The following is a 22,791-nucleotide window of genomic DNA, read 5'->3' on the forward strand; positions in this document are numbered from 1 at the left end:
GCCGAGAGCTCCGTTAGGCGGCGGATGACCTCTTCCATGTGTCCGGGGGAAGAGAGCAGTTTCTCTTAGAAGAAGCACAGATATCGTTAAAGCCACCTGGCGGTACCCGTCTGTGTCTCAATTCACCTGTTCCACCAGCATTCTCCACCATATGTCGCGGGGTGAATGAGAGCACAGACTCGGTACTGGCTGAAAGAGCCCTGGAGGGTGATTTATTTGCCCACACACTGATCACACGTGCCCTTGATGACTGGTGCTCGGTGCCCGTGACTTATGTACTGTGTGTGTATATATATATATATATTTACACACACACACACATATGTATGTGTGACCCTGGACCACAAAACAAAGTCATAAGAGTCTATTTTTTTCGAAATTGAGATTTATAAAAGCTGAATAAATAAGCTTTCCATTGATGTATGGTTTGTTAGGATGGGACAATATTTGGCCGAGATACAACTATTTGAAAATCTGGAATCTGAGGGTGCAAAAAAATCTAAATACTGAGAAAATCACCTTTAAAGTTGTCCAAATGAAGTTCTTAGCAATGCATATCACTAATCAAAAATTAAGTTTGAATATATTTACAGTAGGAAAATTACAAAATATCTTCATGGAACATGATCTTTACTTAATATCCTCATGATTTTTGGCATAAAAAAAAAATCAATAATTTTGACCCATACAATGTATTGTTGGCTATTGCTACAAATATACCCCAGCGACTTAAGACTGCTTTTCTGCTCCAGGGTCACATATATAAATACATAAGAAATATTTTTTTATTTCTTAATTTTCTTTTTTTTTGTTAGGAAAAAATTTAGGTTTTGTATGTTTTGACCAATTTTGAGCAATTGACTTCATGAGTTACAGTTTTTAAACCATAAGTTTTTTTTTTTTTTTTTGAGCAGTTATAAGTTAAAAGCTCAGAGGAACTTAAGCAACTGATTTTTCAATTGAGTTTGTTGCTGGTGATTCTCAGATTACACATTATTATGAATTACATAATGATGTTCAAGCAATTTATTATAAATATTGAAAAGTTTTGCTTCGGTGGTTATTCTGGAGTTCATGTACAACCTCAGCATTTCTTGATTTAATAAAAAGGCGTAAATGTAGTAATAACACGGTAATAATACAGTAACAATCAAAAACAATGACTTTTTTTGTTTCCCATTCACTTAGTAAAGAAGTTATTGATCATATGCGATTTGTTTTTAGTTGAAAAATTAAAAGTAATGAGGGTCTGAACAGTCCCCAGAATGCAAGAATATTATGCAAATTTTGAATGCATAATGAGGGTTGAATAATTTCAAAGATTGTTGCAGAAGAACAATCACCTTACATGTGTGTGCAACATTACGTGTAACAGATGAATGTGATCTTCTCGCCATATCCAAACATGCCCATTATTAATATTGAGTTGTAGGGGTGTGACGAGACACTTATCCCACGAGACGAGACGAGACACGAGAGACTTTAAAGAAATCCTCAATGATGAAATATATAGGGAAAAATAGTCTTTTATTCAACTGAAAAACACCAAATGCAAAAAGTAGGTGCATTTTGAAATCAACGTGTACTTTATGAAATTAAACATCTATTTTAATAAATTTTATGCAGTAATAAACAACATGTAAACACTGCTAAATGTTTTGCCACAAACTCAACTGACAGGCAATTAATTGCACAAAAATTATAAATAGTATAAATAAAAATAAATAATAAACAACATAAATATCCCTTTAAAGTGGAAGTGAAGCAGTCAGTCAAGTTTACATTATTTAGTAAACTGATTTCCACTTAAATAAAAAATATATATAAAAAACACGATTAATGTATCCATTTAAAAGAATAAAGCAGTGGTTCCCAAACTGGGGGGCGCAGCAAGGCTGAGGGATAGTTAGGGCCTTATGAAATCCGTTTTATTTTTCCTAAATTCTGTTTTATTTTATTTTTTTCCGTTTAAATTTTTCTCGACTCCATTTTAATAGTTACATTTTTATTAATTAAAAAGCATGAAACTTATACAATTTCATATAAATTTATTAAAAGTTTAACAAAAATTATTAAAGTTTTAATAAATGTTTAGGGCCCTATGAAATGTTTTATTTTTTTCTCACTATACTATTTATATTTTTTATTGTTACCAAATTCTGTGTTTTAGCATGTCTAATTATTTGAATGCATAAAACAACTTAATCTATTCTTTTTTTTTTCTTAAAGTAGCCTTATGAATTTTCCCTCAGAAATTCTGTTGTGTATTTACATTTTTCTGGTTATCAGATGAAGGCATAAAAAATGTATTAAATTTATAATTTATCTTTTAATTATTGAAAATTAAGCAAACAAGATTTTTTGCCAAACAAATGGGATTTACTATTAAAATTAAAACATGGAAGAAATGTTTTGTGTGATTATTCCTTAAAAAAATTATGTTTGTTTCATTTTAGTAGTAGTAGTAGTAGTATGTGCATTCTACTGAAAAATATTTATAGGCACAACGTCTTCAAATCAAACCGGACTTTTATTTTGACGGGTTGCCGTGAATACCTTTACAGTTCTGTGTATGAGATAAGACGCTAGTTTTACTCAAATCAAACGCTAAAATGCTCATGAAGTGACTCTCAGAGCAGTTCTGGAGATGTTGTTCATGTGTTTACGTCCTCATTTAGTTACACGGCAGACGCTGAGCGCGCTTCAGTGTGTGTGTAGTAAATGAAACCGCGCGTCTGCGTCATTCATTAACAGAGACAGGCAGAACATGCAGGATTCATATTTAAATCGACTTTTGTGGCTTAATGTTTACAGATACTAGTCCATATCGTGATTTGATTTAAGTGTAATGACCTACTTTTGATTAATTCATTCAAAATTTGACAAATTCCGTGACATTCCGCGTTAAACTGTGAATTCTGTTTTTATGACTGGATAAAGACTACACTGTGTAATTTTCCCGCTTATCATGCGGCCACTTGCCTGACGTGAACATAAAATATCTTACATACCACCACTTGTGAACGAGCCAGTGTAATGCAAATATATCGTCACGTTCTCGCGAGACCAGTCAGATCTCGCGAGATCTCGTGCCACGCCCCTATTGAGTTGTGTTTCTCTCTCTCTCAGCTGCTCAGACTATGGGTCCACGACCCAACACTGCAGCGGCTGCAGCTTCCGCTCCTCCAGTGCGCGGCGTACCGCAGTACAAATACACCCCCAGTGTCCGCAGCCCCCAGCAGCACATAAACACACAGCCTCAGGTGACCATGCAGCAGGTAAGACTGCGCTCCACCCTTATCCCATCACACCTGAAAGATGTGCTTTTGAGTTTACTGTACTCTGTGTTGGGGAGTAACTAGTTACAAGTAATGGAATTACGTAATTTAATTACAAAATAAGGTTACACTTTATTTTAAGGTGTCCTTGTTACAGTGTACTAACACATTTAAGTACTGAGTAATATTAATTAACTACAAGTACTTACTATATGGTTAGGGTTTAGCTTAGGGTTACTTGCATGTAATTACACATAATTTATTGTTATTATAATAGTACATGTAACATTAACAAGGACACCTTGAAATAAAGTGTTAGCCAAAATAAATGTAATTGTAATCTGTTACAGTTACTACGTAAAAAATGTGTAATTAAATTACAGTTACTTATGAAAATGTTAGTGATTACAAAGGGGGTTACATCGGAATATTTTTTTTACACACATACAGATTTGATTGATTTCTTTCGCACATTGCATTAACTGCTCTAAAATATGAGACACCAATGTTTCAGGAGTTTAGGACACAGAATTGGACATGTTTATCCGATAACTGTTTTATTTCCTATTTGGGTTTATGTGCATGCTTTATTTTTTAAGATTTAAGGCCATTGCACACTGAGTCCGAAATTTTCGCACGTTGAAAAATAAATACGACCTCACGCTGTGTCAATCACGTTTACACACTGCCTCCGAAACTTTCGTCCGTCATAAAAAAATTAGAATCCGGTTTGATTTTCTGCATCCGCAGCAAGCATTTTCAGAGGTGTTTTGACCATTCAGAACCACCGTACAAGCGAACGCCAAAATCCAGAATGGCGAAATTCATCCACTTCATCCACATCCACAAAGCACTGTAAAGATCCTTGCACAATGAGTTCACAGAAATTGATGGTATTTTTAATATATGGCTCTAGTATCACTAGCAAAGCATCAAACTGAGCCACTGACATCCTGAAGTAAACTTAATAAGGAGGGGGAACTCTCCTTCCTCTCTGTATCTCATGATTGGATGGACCCAATATTTCCTTTCTTTTTCTCTTTTTAAGAAGCGAGAGGACAACAAAATCATCCTCACTGCTTGAAGACTCCGTTTAGTACCGTTTTGCACATTTTTTCGCAACGGATTGATTAATACACATTAGACTCAGTGTGCAAGGTTTCTGTGTGTGACGAATTTTTAGGATAACGATTACGAAAAAGCTAGTGCTGTCAAACGATTAATCGCATCCAATATAAAAGTTTTTGTTTACATAATATATGTATGTGTACTGTGTATCTTTATTATGTATATATAAATACACACACATACAGTATATATTTTGAAAATATTTACATATTTATTTTATATATATAAATGATTAATTATACAAACATATATATTTTTCTTAAATATATACATGCATGTGTATTTATATATACATAATAAATACACACATTGTGTACACATAATATATAAACAAAAACTTTATTATGGACGCGATTAATTGTTTGACAACACTAGAAAAAACACTTACGAAAATGTTGCACTCCGTGTGCAATGACCTTTACTGTTAGATGCCAGTATTTCCTGTCATAGCTATGTAAAGATTTGTTTTTAAAAACAGTATAAAAGCTATTAAACCATATCTTATGATTTTAAATCTCTATTTAACCTTAAAAGGAAAATAAAAAGTAAAAAGCGGTGCTAAAGTCTGATTTTGTGGTGGCTGTGCTTTAAAATGTAATTTTTATAATCTTAAATCAAGTAAAAAATAATTTTGAAAGTCTGACAGTAATCAGAGTTGAGCACTACTGTAAGGTTAACCCTGCCTGCTTTAAATGTTTCAAAATGATTAACAATTTGTTAGAAATTTAGAAAAGTAATCAAATGTAATCAGTTACATTACTTTAATAAAGTAATTACAAGTAGTTACAATAATAGGGCAATTTGTAATCTTATTTTAAATGACATTTCCAAAGGAACCTTCCCAACACTGACTGTGCTCGTTTACTCTGTTTACAGCCTGCTGTGCACGTGCAAGGACAGGAACCGCTCACGGCCTCCATGCTCGCCGCCGCGCCGCCACAGGAACAGAAGCAGATGCTGGGTAAAGAGTGCTGCTTTTCACTGCATGCTCCTCCCACCACCTGACGAGATGAGGCTAATGTTTCATTTTCCTCTCACAGGTGAGCGTCTCTTCCCACTTATCCAGAATATGCATCCCAGCCTGGCTGGCAAGATCACCGGTATGCTGCTGGAAATCGACAACTCTGAGCTCCTCCATATGCTGGAGTCTCCAGAGTCTCTGCGCTCCAAGGTTGGACTGATCGGTTGTTTTTGTGAGCTCTACGGAATGAAGCATTGGAAGAGGTTTTGTCGACGTGTTTTGATGTTTTGTCGACTGTCTGACAGGTCGATGAGGCGGTGGCCGTACTCCAGGCTCACCAGGCTAAAGAAGCCGCTCAGAAGACCGTGACCAACTCTACTGGCGTGCCAAGCGTCTAAGCCAAGGTAGCATGTTCCTTTATGTGTTTTTCTCCTTGCTCCCGTCAAATGTTTATTGTGTTGGGAACTGCGAGGTCACGATGTCTGTGTTCTACAGGGGGACACGACCTTGAATCTTCACCGAGAGGAAAAAGTAAACATTGAAAAAAACTGAAAACGATATTTAAAAAAGAAACTTGAAAGAGCCAGGTCTAGAGACAAGCATTCTAGGCCTAGTTAAGGTATTAAAAAAAAAAAAAGGGAAAACCAGACAAAAATAATGTTGAGGGTTTAAAAAAAAAAATCCACAGTATAGGGAATAAACAGCCGTAAAGCATTCCTGCCTTGTTTTATTGCTTTTAAAGCCTGGCTATGTCATGTTCTCAGTAGGAGAACTGACTGAACCAGCAATGTGAAGTTATCTTAAATTCAAAATATGCTTGCTCAAATAAAGTTCATTAAATATGAGTGAGTGTCTTTTTCAGATCTCTTTCAGGGGGATTTGGGATGCTAATGGTGTTGTGTTTTAAGTTCATGTCCTTAGACTAGATTCAGTCTCGTAACGCTGCACTTTTACAGGCTGTGTGTGATTATTGAGAGGAACATGTTAGGAATGTTCAGGAATGAAAGAGGAAGATGATGAGTGCCAGAAAGGGAGTGTAACTGCACAAAAAAGGAGAACAAAAACGGCATGGCTGACAAGTAAACGAATGTGAGCAAAGCTGCTTTTTTTATTGGGATTGTTTACAGAGAAATGGGATGTTGGGATCATTTTAATAAGTGAAACCAAACCCTATTGTTCTACAGTTCTGTTGTAAAGAATAAAGGCAGGACATGAAGAAATTGTGATGGCACAGCAGGACAATCCTGGTAAAACTTATTTGCTAACTATCATTTTTTTCCCCCTGTCATTGGGAGCCCTTTTTGAAGTTGTGGAGTGCTATGGTTTTCCAATAAGTAGTGTAACAGAAGCAATGTAATTGCTCGACTGTAAAGCCCCTGCTGAGCTCGTGTCTGCTCGGAGGTACCTTACTGTTGAATTTATTTTTAGACATTTTCATTTCAAAGAAAGTGCACGCTGTTTCTAATTTCTCTCAAGTTACTGTATGCCTGAACATTAATTTCAAAAGTAGGTCACTGGGATGCTTTTTCAGTCTGACGAGTTGTTTACATAGTTTGGAAGTGTAGGTAATCATCAGGTTGCTTAGCAAGGACATGGATATACTACAACAGTGCCTTCACCTTATATGGGTGATCTTTCAAAGAATACAGCTTCACTGTGCTGGAGAAACATTCCTTAAGAATTTTAGTGTCACTTTAGTTTGTCTTGAGTTTCACTTTTGTAGCTAATAACTTTGAATATTTACATTTTGGATTTAATTTCACATTTTTGGGGTTTGTCTCCTGCACACTTAACTCGTAAACATTTTTAATAATTTTTAAAAGCTGGAAAAATCTGTGGTTCTCAGCCTATTTTACTCGAAAGCCCCCCGTATTTCTTATTTCTGCTTCAAATATTTTCAAAGCTGCTCATTTTCAAATTGTTTTGAAAAGTCTCTGTACGTTAGATTAATTTACCACCGTTATTTATTTATTTTTGAGTATAAAGAATTCTGTTTTCAATGAAACAGTTGAGAAATATATATATATTTATACTGTATTATTCAGTGCTGAAATTAGCATTAAGATTAATAAATGCTTTTAAAGTATTTTTCATTTTTAGGTTATGTTGTCTAATGTAGTTATCTAATGTCAACCTATGGAACCCTATTGAAAAATGCAGTTATAAAACGGGATCCATATGTTCTCCGGTCTCATGTGAGTGGCGCATTTACTCAACACTCAACCTCAGACTCTTAAAGGACAAGTTGGGCAAGCTTTGATGCTTTATCAGGATTCACTTTGTTTGATGTGACCTGTTACAAAATGAGCAAGTGTTGAAACCTCTGCGTTCAGTTCTTCAGTGTGTCGAGAGTGTTATGTTAACACTTTCTAGTGTACACTGGTATTCAGAGCTCGCGTGTCATGCTTCCTCTTTCAAAGAAAGGGTCTTCACATGTCTGTCTCACACCAATCATACCCACATCAGTTTTGTCTGATTGTTTGGATTGTCCAGTTGACATAATTTTTATACAAAATTGCACTTAAATCACTAAAGCTTTCTATATTCAAGATGATAAATGGACACCTCTTGCTGAACTAAACAATGCAGCCTATTACTATTTGAAATGTTAGCTGTTGTATAATGTTTTGCACTTATACAAAATTGCACTTAAAATGCAAAATCACTAAAGCTTTCTATATTCAAGATGATAAATGGACACCTCTTGCTGAACTAAACAATGCAGCCTATTACTATTTGAAATGTTAGCTGTTGTATAATGTTTTGCATACTATTTCTATAAAATAGGAGGTCGACAGTGTATACTATGCAGTATGCAGTACACTAGTTCTCCACTGGGAGGATAGCTGATGTCTCTGTTGACTTATTGATGTGAGTAACAAACACTGAGCCAGTCAGTCAGTCTCTGCTAAAGAGTTTCTCCCAGCTGAGACATTTAATGGCCTGTCTGTCATTGATCTCAGGGGCTCTTCTCTTTGCATAACTCGTTGTGTCAGGATACATCGATGTGGGCTGCGGTCCTCACAGGTGTATGAGCGATGACAAATGCTGAGTTACAGCATGAGCTTACTAAACTCAGTGCTGGTGTTTAGTAGTCTAGGCTGTGAAATTACAGGGTTTGGATGGATTGATTGCTGAAACCGCTCGAGATCGTTCTGTGGTGCTTTACCTTCAGCAGGAGTGCTTTTAGTTAAAATAAGAATAAGAATAATTTACTGACCCTCAGGTGGTTGTTCCAAAGCTGTATGACTTTCTTCTGCGGAACATAAAATAAGATATTTTGAGAAATGTCTCTGTGTTTTCTGTTCATCCAATGGAAGTCAATGAATACCAAAACTCCGTTCCACAGAGAAAAAAAGTAGGTCATACTCGTTTGGAACGATGAGGAAATGATGACCATATGTTTATTTTTTGGGGTGAACTATCTCTTTATGATCAGTAGTTGGGAAAAGTAATAATCAATTTTCCACTTAAATATATTGTTCCTGGCACATAGCGATAATATTTTCTAGAGAGGACAGTTGTTGCTGATATTCAACCCTGTTAGTCTTAAACAGTGCTGGCTAGTAACTGATTACATAATCTGGATTACATAGTCGGATTATGATCAATAACTCTTTTTTTACATTAATGCATCAAAATAAGTTTAGCAATTTCATCTTTTTTATATTATACATGGGAGTATCCTTGCTGTCTATGCAGGGCCAGAAAGCTCTCGGATTTCATCCAAAATATCTTAATTTGTGTTCTGAAGATGAACGAAGGTTTTACGGTTTTGGAACGACATGAGGGTGAGTAATTAATGACAGAATTGTCATTTTTGGGTGAACTATCCCCTTAAGGTTTAGATTCTGAGGGTTGTTAGGGTGTTCTGGTGTTTGCGTAGTAGTTGCATTCAGTCCCTGGTTTGTCTCCGTAAATCTGAGGCCAGCGGCGCATGTCTGTATCTGCCTGGCCACAACTGCTTGCTCACGCTTGAGTGCTTGCGCCCTTAACGACTCTCCCAGGGCCAGCCATTTCAATTACTCACTGATTTCCCTCCCAGCCAGGTGAGCATAACATGTTGTCTCGACAGCTGTTCCGTGAAACGCCTCGGGCATCTGAATGTTCTAGTATCTCAGCTGCTGGAGTGTGGCGCAAGCGGCACAAAGGTCATGGGTTTGTTCCCCAGGAAACACTGATATAATCTGAGCACCGAATGCACTGTACGTCCCTAGAAGCATCGAGCAAAATGAATGCCTACAGCCTGTTTTTACATCTACAGTAGTGTACTAAACCCAGACAAACACCTAGGAAATGAAAAAGTGTGCTTAATTGTATTGTAGGTGCACTTAGTGTATTTTAGATCTTAAAAGTTTATAACTTGCTTATATATTTTTCAAAAATACGGTACTTGCAGATAATAAATAATAAAAGGCCACTTAAGTGTAGGTCTGCTTAAAGTGAGTTCACTTTTATTACTATGTTTCCTAACATACTTAAGTACACTTTTAGTGCACTTTGTTAAAATCCTTATGCTTTAATCATCTTTTGTGGCGCTCTTATTTTAATGTGTAGTAAAGCATGTGTAAAGTACTTGATTGTAATTTTAACCGCAATGAGTTTTTTTTATTTTACATTTAATGTTAATATATTTTAAATGTACTAAAATGCAACTTCACCAGTAGAAATGACATTAACATATATTTTAGTTTATCATAAATGCTTGTCAGTACATTCAGCAGTTACACTTTAACACTTTAACAGTAGATTTATGAAAGTACATTTAAAAACATACTTAAGTTCTACTTAAGCATTAAGTTGAACTAATTTAATAATTTAATGAACTGTAATAATTTAAAATGCAGTTAAGTGTCTGAAAACATTACATTTAGTCATGTCACTCATATTTCCTTAATAATACTCTGTTTAAAAGTATACTTAAGTGGATTTGTTTTTCACAAGGGTGGGCTTGAATGAAAACAGACTGTCCTTTGCTGAAGTTGACAGAAGTTGTCTTAAGTTGAACTGGTTCTGGGAAGCCTGTCTCAGGTGTACGTGGAGCTGGAAAACAGTGTGTGTTCTTGTGAGGGGAGGGAGAGTGTGTACGGGTGAAGGATCACGGCACGCTTCTCTCTCAGTCATCTCCATTGACAGCGGTTGCTATGCACAGGACGAGACTGAGAGATGGTCATGTGGTTCGGCTGGTACACATGAATGAACATGCCCATTATGACCCTGCTGTTACAGATACTCTCAGCCAATCAAGCAGATCCTTAAACAGAGTGTACAACCGTATATAGCTGCACATAAACATCAATCTAATGAACATTCAACATTTGAGTTCCTTCTCCCCTCACACCAAAATATATATATACATATAAACAAAAATGACAATTTGCTGTAACACTTTACAATAAGGTTACATTTGTTAAAGGGGTCCTATTATGCTTTTTCACTTTTTCAACTTCAGTTAGTCTGTAATGTTGCTGTTTGAGCATAAAAAAGATCTGCAAAGTTACAAAGCTCAAAGTCCACTTCAAAAGGAGATATTTTATTGAACAGAAATCACTTTTCAAAAACTACAACGAACGACTCGTTTGGACTACAACGCATATTTTCCGGGATTTGTGATATCACAAATATCGACGAATGGGACGAGACCTGGAATGGGAATCACAACACACACCGGCCCAGCTGACCGATCACAGCACACACCGGCCCAGCTGACCGATCACAGCACACACCGGCCCAGCTGACCGATCACAGCACACACCGGCCCAGCTGACCGATCACAGCACACACCGGCCCAGCTGACCGATCACAGCACACACCGGCCCAGCTGACCGATCACAGCACACACCGGCCCAGCTGACCGATCACAGCACACACCGGCCCAGCTGACCGATCTAATGTGTTTTTTTTTTACTTTAAACCGGATAAATGCATTGCATTACACCAAATACACAAAATAATGTTCTTTTTAGCAGCATCATATGACCCCTTTAAATTTAAAACATCCTTCACCCAAAACACACTAAAGAGAACAGATGATTGTCTTGTACAGTCTGCAGTGATAAGTCTTTGCTTGCCTGATGAGTTACATAATATTACGCGGAAGCGCCTCAGAATTGAAGAGTTGACCTGCTGTAGGGCTCCTCTCTGCAGTCCCTGTGGAGAAACAACATCTGCACTAGAGTACTTGTACATTCATGTTACCTCTGTCTGTCAGATCAGGTCATCAGTTCATTTGATCCATTACCTTTGTCAACTAACACAGCAAAACCTTTCAGAAATACAGGAATCTCTCTGCTTCCACTCTCAGACTGAACAAAACGAGTTGGGATTGATCCATGCCAATCATTTATCATTGATCCAGGGTTTTTCTACATCTTGTTGAGTCCCAGATGGATTCAGCGGACAATACTGTGTCCCTTCTGCCATCCACTGATTTAACGGATGAGCTTTAGTTTCTGTTCTGTTCCCTTACGCAATGAAAATGTTGTTTTTTTTTAGTTAATGTTAAAGTTAATGATCAATATATTAAATTATTGAATGTAAAATGTTTAAAGAAAAAAAAAAGTCACAAATAGCTAGTTTTATTTAATTAGTCTTTTCTGAAATAAGCATGAGAACAGCTTTTTTTATTTATTTTTAAATCATGCAGAAAAAGGGGGAAGACATTTCCAGTTCTTCATACAACAAAAATATCATCAGAAACAAAAGGACTCCAATTCTATATTTATTTTATAAACGTACAGCTGTCATATTTAAATGTAAATGCATTTTATAAAAGGAACTATATTTTTTTGGCAGATTAGTGGGCCACTTGTGTATAAAAAGAAATAACTAGCGAATAAACACGTTGTATTAAAACAGTGTACAAGCAAATATCTCGAGTCTGGGGAAACATTATAAGCAGATCTGATTGTGGCTTTGAGGAATGCTCGCGGACTCTCGCGAGATTTGGGTTTGAACTGCTACGCGAGAAGAGAGCGGACGGATGCCAGTGAGTCAGAGAGCGAGTGGAGCACGGCCCGACTAAACGGCTCCCTCCAGAAGCCTTCTTCCTACACCACACTCGGAGTTTTGCGCCTTTATTTGTCACCTGGAATGAAATGCTTTTACGTGGATGACTCGAAAGGTGAGTCGCCGGTGTATTTCGCGATATAAGCGGCTAGTTTGACTAGTTGGCTAACGGTCGTGTGTTCGCGGTCACATTCGCTCGCGCTGGAGGACCTGAACGCGGACATTTACGCGTTTATTTCGCGAAAACAAATCTCACATTTGTCCACTTACAACCAATAACCGCCTATCTGTTGTTGTACAGCCGCTGGCTGGCGTGTGGGGTGGTGAAATCGCTTTAAAGGGCCTGTGGTGGGTCCGACCGTAGGCATGTAACGTTAGCCAGCTATCGCTTTGTCCGTTTGTTTCTGTTTGTTCAGTTTATATTCACACCTCCGTAACCAGGGAGTCTGTTCAAATGAAACATTTACCTGGCTTTATCACTGCTTTATCAAATGTCACTAAACCTTTGATCTGCGTGATACACGGGGAAGACGTTTTTAGACCCTTTGTTAAAGGCTTATCTTAAAGGGGTCATATGATGAGATTTCAAGTTCTCCTTTCTCTTTGGAGTGTTACAAGCTGATTGTGCATAGATAAGATCCCTGAATTTATAGCTTGTTTACGAATTCCCCATGGTCTTGTTCTTGACCTTAATCAAAGTCTCGGGCATGTTTCTCTCTGCGTAGCTGGAGAACAATGGGTGCTTTATGCTTGAGCTGGAAGTGCCATGAAGTCAGGTGGCTTACTAAACACGCACCAAACTGTGTGTTGTGTGTTTTAAGGGGCCAGACATGCCTCAGTATGGCAAGGGGTGTCGTTGTAGTACGTCTATGGCCAATGTGTGTTAACGCGCTACATTAATTCTTCTAGGAAAAAGTTTTCAGTGACATTAAATTTAAAGTCTTTGCTGTAGAGACAAATGTTTTTGCCTGCCTCGGGTATCAGTGTTTATAGCATGGCTGGTAATGTAGTTGATGAATTCTTTGTGTGCAGAGGTCAGGGCCTCATTAAAGCGGCCGCAGCGTTTATGTGATCCGTGCTGCAGCCATTTATCTAATTTGTATAATTAGATATTTTATATATTAACAATTCAGTATACCAGCATTCAAAATAATGTGGGTATTTCAATCGAGATCAGTCTTTTAACGTAATACCAAGTTTCTGTGTCATAAGTTTACTTGTGTACATGCGTTTTCTTTTATGTTTTGTGAAAAAGCTTTTCTGTGCTCTGGCTGCATTGGTGTAAGGGAGTGTTTCTTCTATTGCTGCGGTGACTGAGTCTTGTGAAACAGTTTGTTCAGGAAATCCAGGGAGACACGTGTTTGTTAAAGGAAGTGTGTACATAGTGTAACACCATTTCTATGTATTTTAATCTTGTATGGCTGAAATGATGTTCTGTAAACAGAATCTGCCCTTTGAAAAGGACAACGGACATGAATCACTTCATTTATTATTGCTCAGTTTTTCCATGTAAACCACTTACGCATTTGCGTAATTTTGCATGAAATCTGTCATTTCCTAAAAGCGACAGATAAATCCGATCCGAACACTTTCACTTTATATAGTAGTGCTCTGTATCCGGAGATGAAGGGAACATGACGGCAAGTGACGCGCTGTTTTGAAAGCCACGTGAATGCAGGTGTCTCGATGCGGAGGCTTGACTGCTTTTCATGTCTCAGTTTGTTGTTTGCATTACACTTGCCAGTGGAGTTTAATTTTAAACTTCTGCATTCATACTCTCACACGCAGTTGATATTTTCAGCTTCACTTTCCCAAGCAGACATTGTGTACAGCAGCCGTATATAGAAAGTCTGTGTGTAGACTGATCAGTTGGAGCTAAATCTTACCGCTGAATGACCTGAGGAGGCCAGCCAGCTGAACTGGCAGCGTCTGGATCAGATGGTGACGTCTTAATCTTCGTCCTTCATTCAGCATCTGAGAGTGAAGCTCCTTTTAGATTAGCCACTCAACCCGCAGCAGTCTTAACACTATCATTCACCTGCTGTGTATCATGAAATTGAGACGACTGTGTTGGGGAAGAAGCTACATGAAATCTGTCGCTTCCCAATGGTAATTTCAGTTTGTAAGTTAGGTTCAACTACTGAGATCTTTTGTTCACTAGTGGATCCTCTACAGTGAATGGGTGCCGTCAGAATAAGTCTAAACTAGTGCTGTCAAAAGATTAATTGCGATTAATCGCATCCAAAATAAAAGTTTTTGTTTACATAATACATACATGTATGTAGGGCTGGGCAATATGGCCCAAAAAATTTTCACGATAATTTTTTTTCATATCAGTCGATATCGGTAATTATCACGATAAATTTCAAATCTTTATTTCTTTCAAGTTTAAAGTCAGATTTTTGCTCCAAAGTGAAAGTTGTAGAAACCAGACCATTAATTTTCCTTTACAAAATAAATATCTAAATGGAAAAATGAATTTCTTAGTTTCTGCATGTTCTAATGAGTGATATTATTTCAAATCAAGAAACTAGTTTGGGTTGCCTGATAATATTAATAATAATATCACTTTGTCTCTTAGAAATGCACATTTGATAGTAGCTTGAGTTAGGATGCAGAGGTACATTTTTGTTCATTATCAAAATCGGCAACATCTGTAAAAATTGTAGCAACCTCCATTTTATATGGTTAAAATTATTCTGACCAAGTTTTTATATATTTTTTTTAATTAAGCATTGGTCTCCCGTAGTTGCATACATTTAAATCATGATAAACACAGTTAAAACCACACACATAGCACCTCAATACCATGGTAAAAATATATCTCGAATTTCATCAAAAATATCTTAATTTGTGTTCTGAAGATAAACGAAGGTCTTACGGGTTTGGAACATGAGGGTGAGTAATTAATGACAGAATTGTCATTTCTAGGTGAACTATCCCTTTTAAAATACTGATTTGAACGAGAGAGAATTTTATGTGTGGGATATTTGGTTATTGCTTCAGTTTGTCTAAGTGTAGAGCAGCTTGCACAATAAAGTGAGATATCATAACTTGTGACATTTATCACAATACACTGGTACTTGTTGAAAAAAGTGGCTTGTTGCTGGAAAAGCTGTTTGGGGGAAAAAAAAGTTGTGCTTTGACTACTAAAGAACCTAGTTTTATTTATTTATTTAGAAGTTAGTTACATCACTACTTATTTACTCCCTAATGCTACCATATGAATTATGAAGTATTGACGTTTAACAATACTGTTTGTTCTGTTCCGTATGTAAACGCACAGGATACTGAGCTATTTCTGTTTTATTTTGTCTCTTGGCACAAGCGCCGCCTGCTAGCCAGAGGTCATTTTGCTTGGTTAATATTGTATAAGAGCCATTGAACACTGGTTGTAGCTCCACCTGTCCTGGTTCAGTCTGCTGTGTTCTTTCCTGGTTAGATTGGAATGGAGACGGATTATAGCCAACCTGAATAAGCCTTTTCTTTTAGCTGCTCATCTGACAGCAGTTTGGAAAGCAGATCGGGGATTTTGGATTTGGTGTGTCAGGCTTAATATCTGATCAAAGCTTTGTCCAGTGTAAATATCAGTGTGATCAACGCCATACAAGGTGAAACTTAGAGAGTTATCAGGAAGTAGCAGGCCGGGCTTTAGGAGTAGTGTGAATGTACGTTGTCACTAGGGATGCAACGATACCATTTTTTTCTGATCCGATACCAGCTCAGGTTTTTTTTTATTTTTTTAATCAAAGTAGAATTTCTATACTTCTGTGTGTTGACCTGATGGTCACTCTTTTGTGTGTTAAACACAATCTGCTAAATATAGACTACTTCATTTTAATGAAAAATAACAAATGAAACATAATCTATGACAAAAATTCTATTATAAACTAGGTTAGTGGATATGGCAGCAAAAGAAATTCTAGAAAAATCATGAATAAACATTTAGTGAAATAACATTATTTAGTGGGTAACAAATAAAAGTGAATAAGTGTAGGACTAAATCTGGTAAAATGTTACACATTGCTCTTTGTATTGTTGTAAAATACATTAATGAAAACAAGTGAATGTATTCATATATAAATATAAACTATAAAAGACATTTCTTTTAAATGTATAGCTAATGAAGGCAGCAACATATGATAGATAGGAGTCCTGCATTACTGTGCTGTACGTTAGATTATTAATAGCCTTTCTTTTTTTGTCCTATCATAGGACAGAACAAGAAACGCTATAAATTATCTTTCATTATGCAAAAGTATTATAATACGAAAAGCTCCCATACAGAGCGGCACAAAGCGCTTATGCGCATCCCGTGTGCAGAATGATGTGCTTGAAGCAACACGGAGTCGCAGCGCACCGCATAGAGAAGTTCAAAGCGCAAAGAAAAGAGATATTGATGTGTAGTTTATTACATCTGTACGATAGTTTATCGAGCCTTTTCTTTGAACGGTTTTAAACTTCAGTTGCTGTGCGCTCTAGGAGAGAGTTTCATCGTCTTCATCTGTCGTAACCGAACGTGACGCGCAGTTTGAACGCTGAATGGAGGATGACAGACAGCCGCAGAGGAGAGAAGAGTTTACGTCAACTTGAATTTGACGACTATTCATCTGTACCTCACATTAAACTATGGAACGGCTTCAGAACACTTGGACTTTATGGTGCTTTATAATGTTTTTGTGCTTTCGTGGGGCTTAACAATAACACAGAATAGTATACGCACAATATCGGATTTGGATCGGTCTCGTCTGAAAATGCCAGTATCGGAGCCAATACCGATCTTGAGTATCGGATTAATGCATCCCTCCCTAGTTGTCACTGTGAGGAAGTCTGTCCTCAGTGAAGAATGTTTCCGGAAATTGCTTTAATAAGCTCATTACAGAAATCCCACTGCATTCTGTACACGCGCCTGCTTCTCCTGAGCAGCACGCAGGATGTGTGTGTGACCCGAAGCAGCTGGGACAGTGGCAAGCGCTCTCCTGCTGGCATAATCAGCAATTGTGCTGATGAAGAAAAGCCTATTTGGTCTCTTGGTGAACACATAAACACAGAGCAGTTAAACACGGCCTCACAAAATGCCTAGCTGCTGACATCATTTCCTCCCGGCCCTCAGCTGACTGGAAAAGAGGGCAGAAGGGAGAAAAATGGGGGGGAAAGAAGGGTGGAATCCTTTATACTGTGCTGGCGTCTCCGCCCTGCCTGTTGCTTTGACTGCTCTTTCTCAGCCGATTTGGGTAGAGGGAAACTTCTTAGCAACTTAGCTGGTTTACATGGCTCCTTGGAGTCAGACGTTACTGTAGTGGCCGTATAAATCTCCCGATGTCTCGCTCATGTGAGCTGCTCTTTATGATGCTGGCTGCTGTTTTATGAGCTAAATGGCTTCCATATGTGAGAAATGGAGTTGTACATTTGAATGGTGCATTCAACAGGAAACTGGTTTTATGGAATACTCATTTTAATCAGGTTTTTTTTTCCCAAGCTTCTTGATTTGTATTAGATTTGTCCATGAATGTAGTCTTTTGATATTTTCTGTGTCCAAAATGATAAACTATGCCCCATGGACTCTCATACTGCCTAGTGTATGAGTTTTAAAATTAAACACGGCCTCACAAAATGCCTAGCTGCTGACATCATTTCCTCCCGGCCCTCAGCTGACTGGAAAAGAGGGCAGAAGGGAGAAAAATGGGGGGGAAAGAAGGGTGGAATCCTTTATACTGTGCTGGCGTCTCCGCCCTGCCTGTTGCTTTGACTGCTCTTTCTCAGCCGCTTTGGGTAGAGGGAAACTTCTTAGCAACTTAGCTGGTTTACATGGCTCCTTGGAGTCAGACGTTACTGTAGTGGCCGTATAAATCTCCCGATGTCTCGCTCATGTGAGCTGCTCTTTATGATGCTGGCTGCTGTTTTATGAGCTAAATGGCTTCCATATGTGAGAAATGGAGTTGTACATTTGAATGGTGCATTCAACAGGAAACTGGTTTTATGGAATACTCATTTTAATCAGGTTTTTTTTTCCCAAGCTTCTTGATTTGTATTAGATTTGTCCATGAATGTAGTCTTTTGATATTTTCTGTGTCCAAAATGATAAACTATGCCCCATGGACTCTCATACTGCCTAGTGTATGAGTTTTAAAAGCCCTTTTTTGTGCACTGATATTTCAGCAACTGAAAATATTTGGCAGAAACAGCAAAACATTAAAGAATTTTTGGTTTGGGCTAAAATAGTTTTGGAGGGCTAAAACCATTGGCCAAAACAATGTTTTATGTTTAATTTGCACTTTTCTGGTGATATGTTTTGACCATGTCAATACTGTGATAGGGATGCTCCGATCTGCCTTTTTCACCTACGATACCGATTCCGATACCTAGGGTTCAGTATTGGCCATTACCGATCCGATACCAGTGAAGTCCCCCCCCCGTTTAAGTAAATGTAGAATTGATATATCTCTGTGTGTGGAACTGATAATCATTCTTTCACAATCTACTAGATACAGACTACTTCATTATAAAGAAAAATAAACAATAAATATGAAAAAATATATGTATATTCATAATCTATGACAAAAATATATCATAAACTAGGTTGGTGGATAATTCGGCAGCAAAAGTTATTCTAGAAAAATCAGTGCATAATAATTTTAGAAATCCAAACATTTAGTGAAAAACAATATTTTGTGAGGAACAAATAAAAGTGTTGCACTAAATATGGTAAAATGTTACACTTGTAAAATGTTGCTATTTGTATTATAAAATCCATTAATGAAAAACATTCATGAATGTATTTATATGTAAGTATATACTATAAAATGAAAATACATTTCTTTTAAATGTATAGCATATTTTTTTAATAAGGCAACAACATATGATAGATTCGATAGGACAAAACAAATACAGTGCGGCACGAAGCGCTTACAATATGCACATCCGGTGTGCAGAATGATGCGCTTGAAGCAACACGGAGTTACAGCACGCAGCACTTTGCATTAAAAAGTACAAAGCTGGCAGATGGACTATTCTGACGATGTCTTTCATACTTTTCTGGACCTTGACAGTGTTATTTACTTGGCAGTCAATGGGACAGTCACAAGCCTCCCGGTTTTCTTCCAAAATATCTTCTTGTGTTCCGAAGACGAATGAAGCTTTTACGGGTTTGGAACGACATGGGGGTAAGTGATTAATGACAAAATGTAACCCTTTAAGCTATCGTATGGCTTCAGAAGTAACAGAATAATATGCACAATCTCGACAAAAAATGGCAGTATCGGAGCCGATACCCAATATGAATATCGGATCGGCGCATCCCTAAACTGTGACTGCTTGGGTTCATTTAACGCAACAACCGAAATCACATACCAAGTTAAGTTACCCAATTTAAATTACCCAGTCTTTTTTTTGGCTAAATGGGAAAATGTAATTTTGGTAAAAAAAAAAAAAATCAATGTGTCACTATTTTGCTTGGTACGGTAGTTATTATTATTATTATTTATTTTTTATCAAATATCTTGGTGTTTTTTTTTGTCTTGTTTTGTTTTTGTTTTTATAAAGTCAATGAACATGTTGTACGTCAGCTACCCGTTAGCAGTCAGCTTTTTACGAGGGGTATAAACAGATTCTGAGTAGTTAAAGATTGTTGTGATAGCGAAACAATGTTCAGAAAATGGTTTTCCTTTGCCCCAGCTTGTCAGGATGGATTGTTTGTCTGTTGTCTCCTGGGCACAGTGTGTGTTTGTTTACTAGAAAAGCATTTACACCCAGTAATTGAAATTCTGTGAAGCTCTCACGGATGTAATTAACTCTTTCAGTGTTTACATGAACTCCCCAAGACCCCTTTAGTAAAAAAAAAAGACCCCTCACTTGAACATTGCTAGTTTTTACTTTTACTATAACATAGTGATGAGTTGAAATTCTCTTCATAAAGGCACCTAGATTGAAATATTAAAAGCTAATGCTTATGTCTTTTGTTATACCAGTGACTAATTAGGGTAATCACATGGAAATATGCCTCACTGAGGTTCTGCGCTCGCTAATATGTCCGTTTTTATTCCTTAAAGTAGTTTTATGATTGAAGTACCAGATCTATAAAAGAAAAACATATGTTTACAGTTGTTGCAGCCTTGAGGGAAATCAAGCATGGGAAACAGTCCTTGATGAGCTAGAAAAATGAGTAATGTTCATATGATGTGTCTAAACGGCATACCACACTGGTTAGGCGAGGCAGGTGTGTTGTGGGAATGTTCATTCAGTGCACTTTTTCTCATTGCCAGCTCAACCAGCAAATGTTGATTAAAATAAGATAGAGCTGTTTGCACATACCAGTCAGTGTTATCAGGACTAGACTAAACCCATTGAGCAGAACAGTGTATCACATGTGGTTGCCGGACGCTCCTTCGTCGAATCCGCCGGTGGCGCTGTTCTCAAGCCCGCCCGCCTCTGCTCACTCAAGCCGGCCTCCGCATACTCTAGTCCGCCGCTCACTCTAGGCCTCTGGCCTCCGCTCACTCTAGGCCGCGGTGTGTGACGCCGTGTCGTTGTGAAAGCGAAACTACTTTGTTTGGTCTTCCAAAAGAGGACACGACTAGAAATCAGTGGTTAAGTTGTATTTACAACACTGTTCCAGAACAGTTTAACCCAAATATTCAGATGTGTGCAGTACTTTATTTTTTGTATTTTATGGAGGACTGTTTCCTGATCCTGGGAGAGTAGACTACAATGCCGGCTGTTCTGACTCTCAGACTGTAAGTACGTTTTTTATATTTAAAGAATTTGCCACTGACGATTCAAACGCGAGTTTTTTGGGCCGTGTAGAGTAGCACTTGTTGTTTGTCATTTCTCCGATCACAAATGCAAACATGGTTTTATGTTTACGTGGCGCGATGCAACGTGTAAAAAGACAGTAGAAGTCATTATAATCTGTAATTATGTCCCCACTGGATGCAGCAAATGCCTCGTTTTAATGTTGTTGTCTCTTTGCTCCGGCCGGACAGGGCATTACAGTATGGTAGGGGCATAACATTTCCGTCACACGCTTGAGGTATTCGGCCAATCACAATACACTGGATAGCTGGCCAATCAGAGCACACCTCGCTTTTCAGACCGATGAGCTTTGTAAAAATCGATGCGTTTCAGAAAGGCGGGGCATAGAGGAGAAACAATGTACAATATGTGGGAAATGTGTTTTTTTTTTTTTACCTTAAACTGCATAAACGCATTTCATTACACAAAATACACAAAATAATGTTCTTTTTAGCAGCATCATATGACCCCTTTAACTTTTGTGTTGTGTTGGGAATACGATGAACCCCAAATGATATTAATGCGGCTGTTAATGAGATCTTATCTTTCTTGAGTGTTATAAGCTTGCCGTGGCATTTGTCTCAAGGGCTCGTACTTGTCCTTACATGTGTTTTGACAAGTTACAAGAGTGGAATTAGATGTATTTTAGGTGCACACAGGAAACGCATGTTAAAATGTATGTTAGGCCAAATATATGTTTATATAAGTTCAATTATTCTAAGCGTTCCTGCTCTTCCTTCAGTTGTTGTTCGGGAACAATCTCAGTTTCCTTGTATTACATAAACACACACGTGGAGCTCTTGGCATCTGATGTTAATAATAATCCCTGAAACTTGCTCAGGCCAACTATCTGGATTCATCTGAAACAATCATGGTTTAAGTCTCCAGATTTGCACCAATGTTTAATAGACTAGTAAATGTATTATTTAAATTAATTACAAACAATTCTTTCTCCAGGCAATGTAGTTCATTAGTGTAACTTATATTCAGGGTGTATAGACTTGGTGCATTATTTGGTGTACTTTTATCTGCTTTTTGAAATTTTGGATGCGCCACAGTCTTTGAAATGTAATTGGTTACACCACCTAACTTTGTTAGCTAGTGTAGGGTCCTATGATTTCCGCAATGTTGAAAATGCAGACGGAATCGTGTAATCTAGTCATAAAAACAGAATTTGCTGTATAACGCAGAATGTCAGAGAATTTGCCCAATTTTGGAAGGATACATCAAAAGTAGGTCAGTACACTTAAACCAAAACGTGATATGGACTAGTGTCTGTAAATATTAAGCTGCAAAAATACCATTTAAATATGAATCCTGCATGTTCTGCTTGTCTCTGTGTGAGTGAATGGCGCAGACTCGTGGTTTCGTAACTACACACACACTGAAGTGCACGTGACGCTCACAGTGTGCTTGAACACATGAACATAATCTCTAGAACTGCTCATGAGCTTCACTTCATGAGCATTTAACCATTTCTTTTGAGAAAAAATATCGTCATATATACGGATGGGCGATATGGGCTTAAAAATATATCAAGATAATTTCTGGTATTTATTGTGATAACGATATCAGTGATAATAATTAAGGGAAACTTAAGCATCCACTAAGAGACCAAAAAAAAAA

The 22,791-nt window shown here is 37.5% G+C and overlaps 1 protein-coding gene across 1 annotated transcript in view; it reads left to right on the forward strand.

The window, feature by feature from the left end:
• The window catches only part of pabpc1b (poly A binding protein, cytoplasmic 1 b), a 23,433-nt gene extending 17,424 nt beyond the window's left edge, over window positions 1–6,009 (forward strand). Inside the window, exons 11-15 of the mRNA XM_016234181.1 lie at window positions 3,130–3,278; window positions 5,283–5,367; window positions 5,447–5,577; window positions 5,673–5,771; window positions 5,863–6,009. Coding sequence (XP_016089667.1) covers window positions 3,130–3,278; window positions 5,283–5,367; window positions 5,447–5,577; window positions 5,673–5,765 — 458 coding nt within the window. The 3' untranslated portion in view covers window positions 5,766–5,771; window positions 5,863–6,009. The remainder of the gene's footprint in view (window positions 1–3,129; window positions 3,279–5,282; window positions 5,368–5,446; window positions 5,578–5,672; window positions 5,772–5,862) is intronic.
• The last annotated feature ends 16,782 nt before the right edge of the window (window positions 6,010–22,791 follow it).

The sequence above is a fragment of the Sinocyclocheilus grahami genome, unplaced genomic scaffold (assembly GCF_001515645.1).
Source record: "Sinocyclocheilus grahami isolate Dianchi unplaced genomic scaffold, SAMN03320097.WGS_v1.1 scaffold446.1, whole genome shotgun sequence".
Classification (NCBI taxonomy): Eukaryota; Metazoa; Chordata; class Actinopteri; order Cypriniformes; family Cyprinidae; genus Sinocyclocheilus; species Sinocyclocheilus grahami.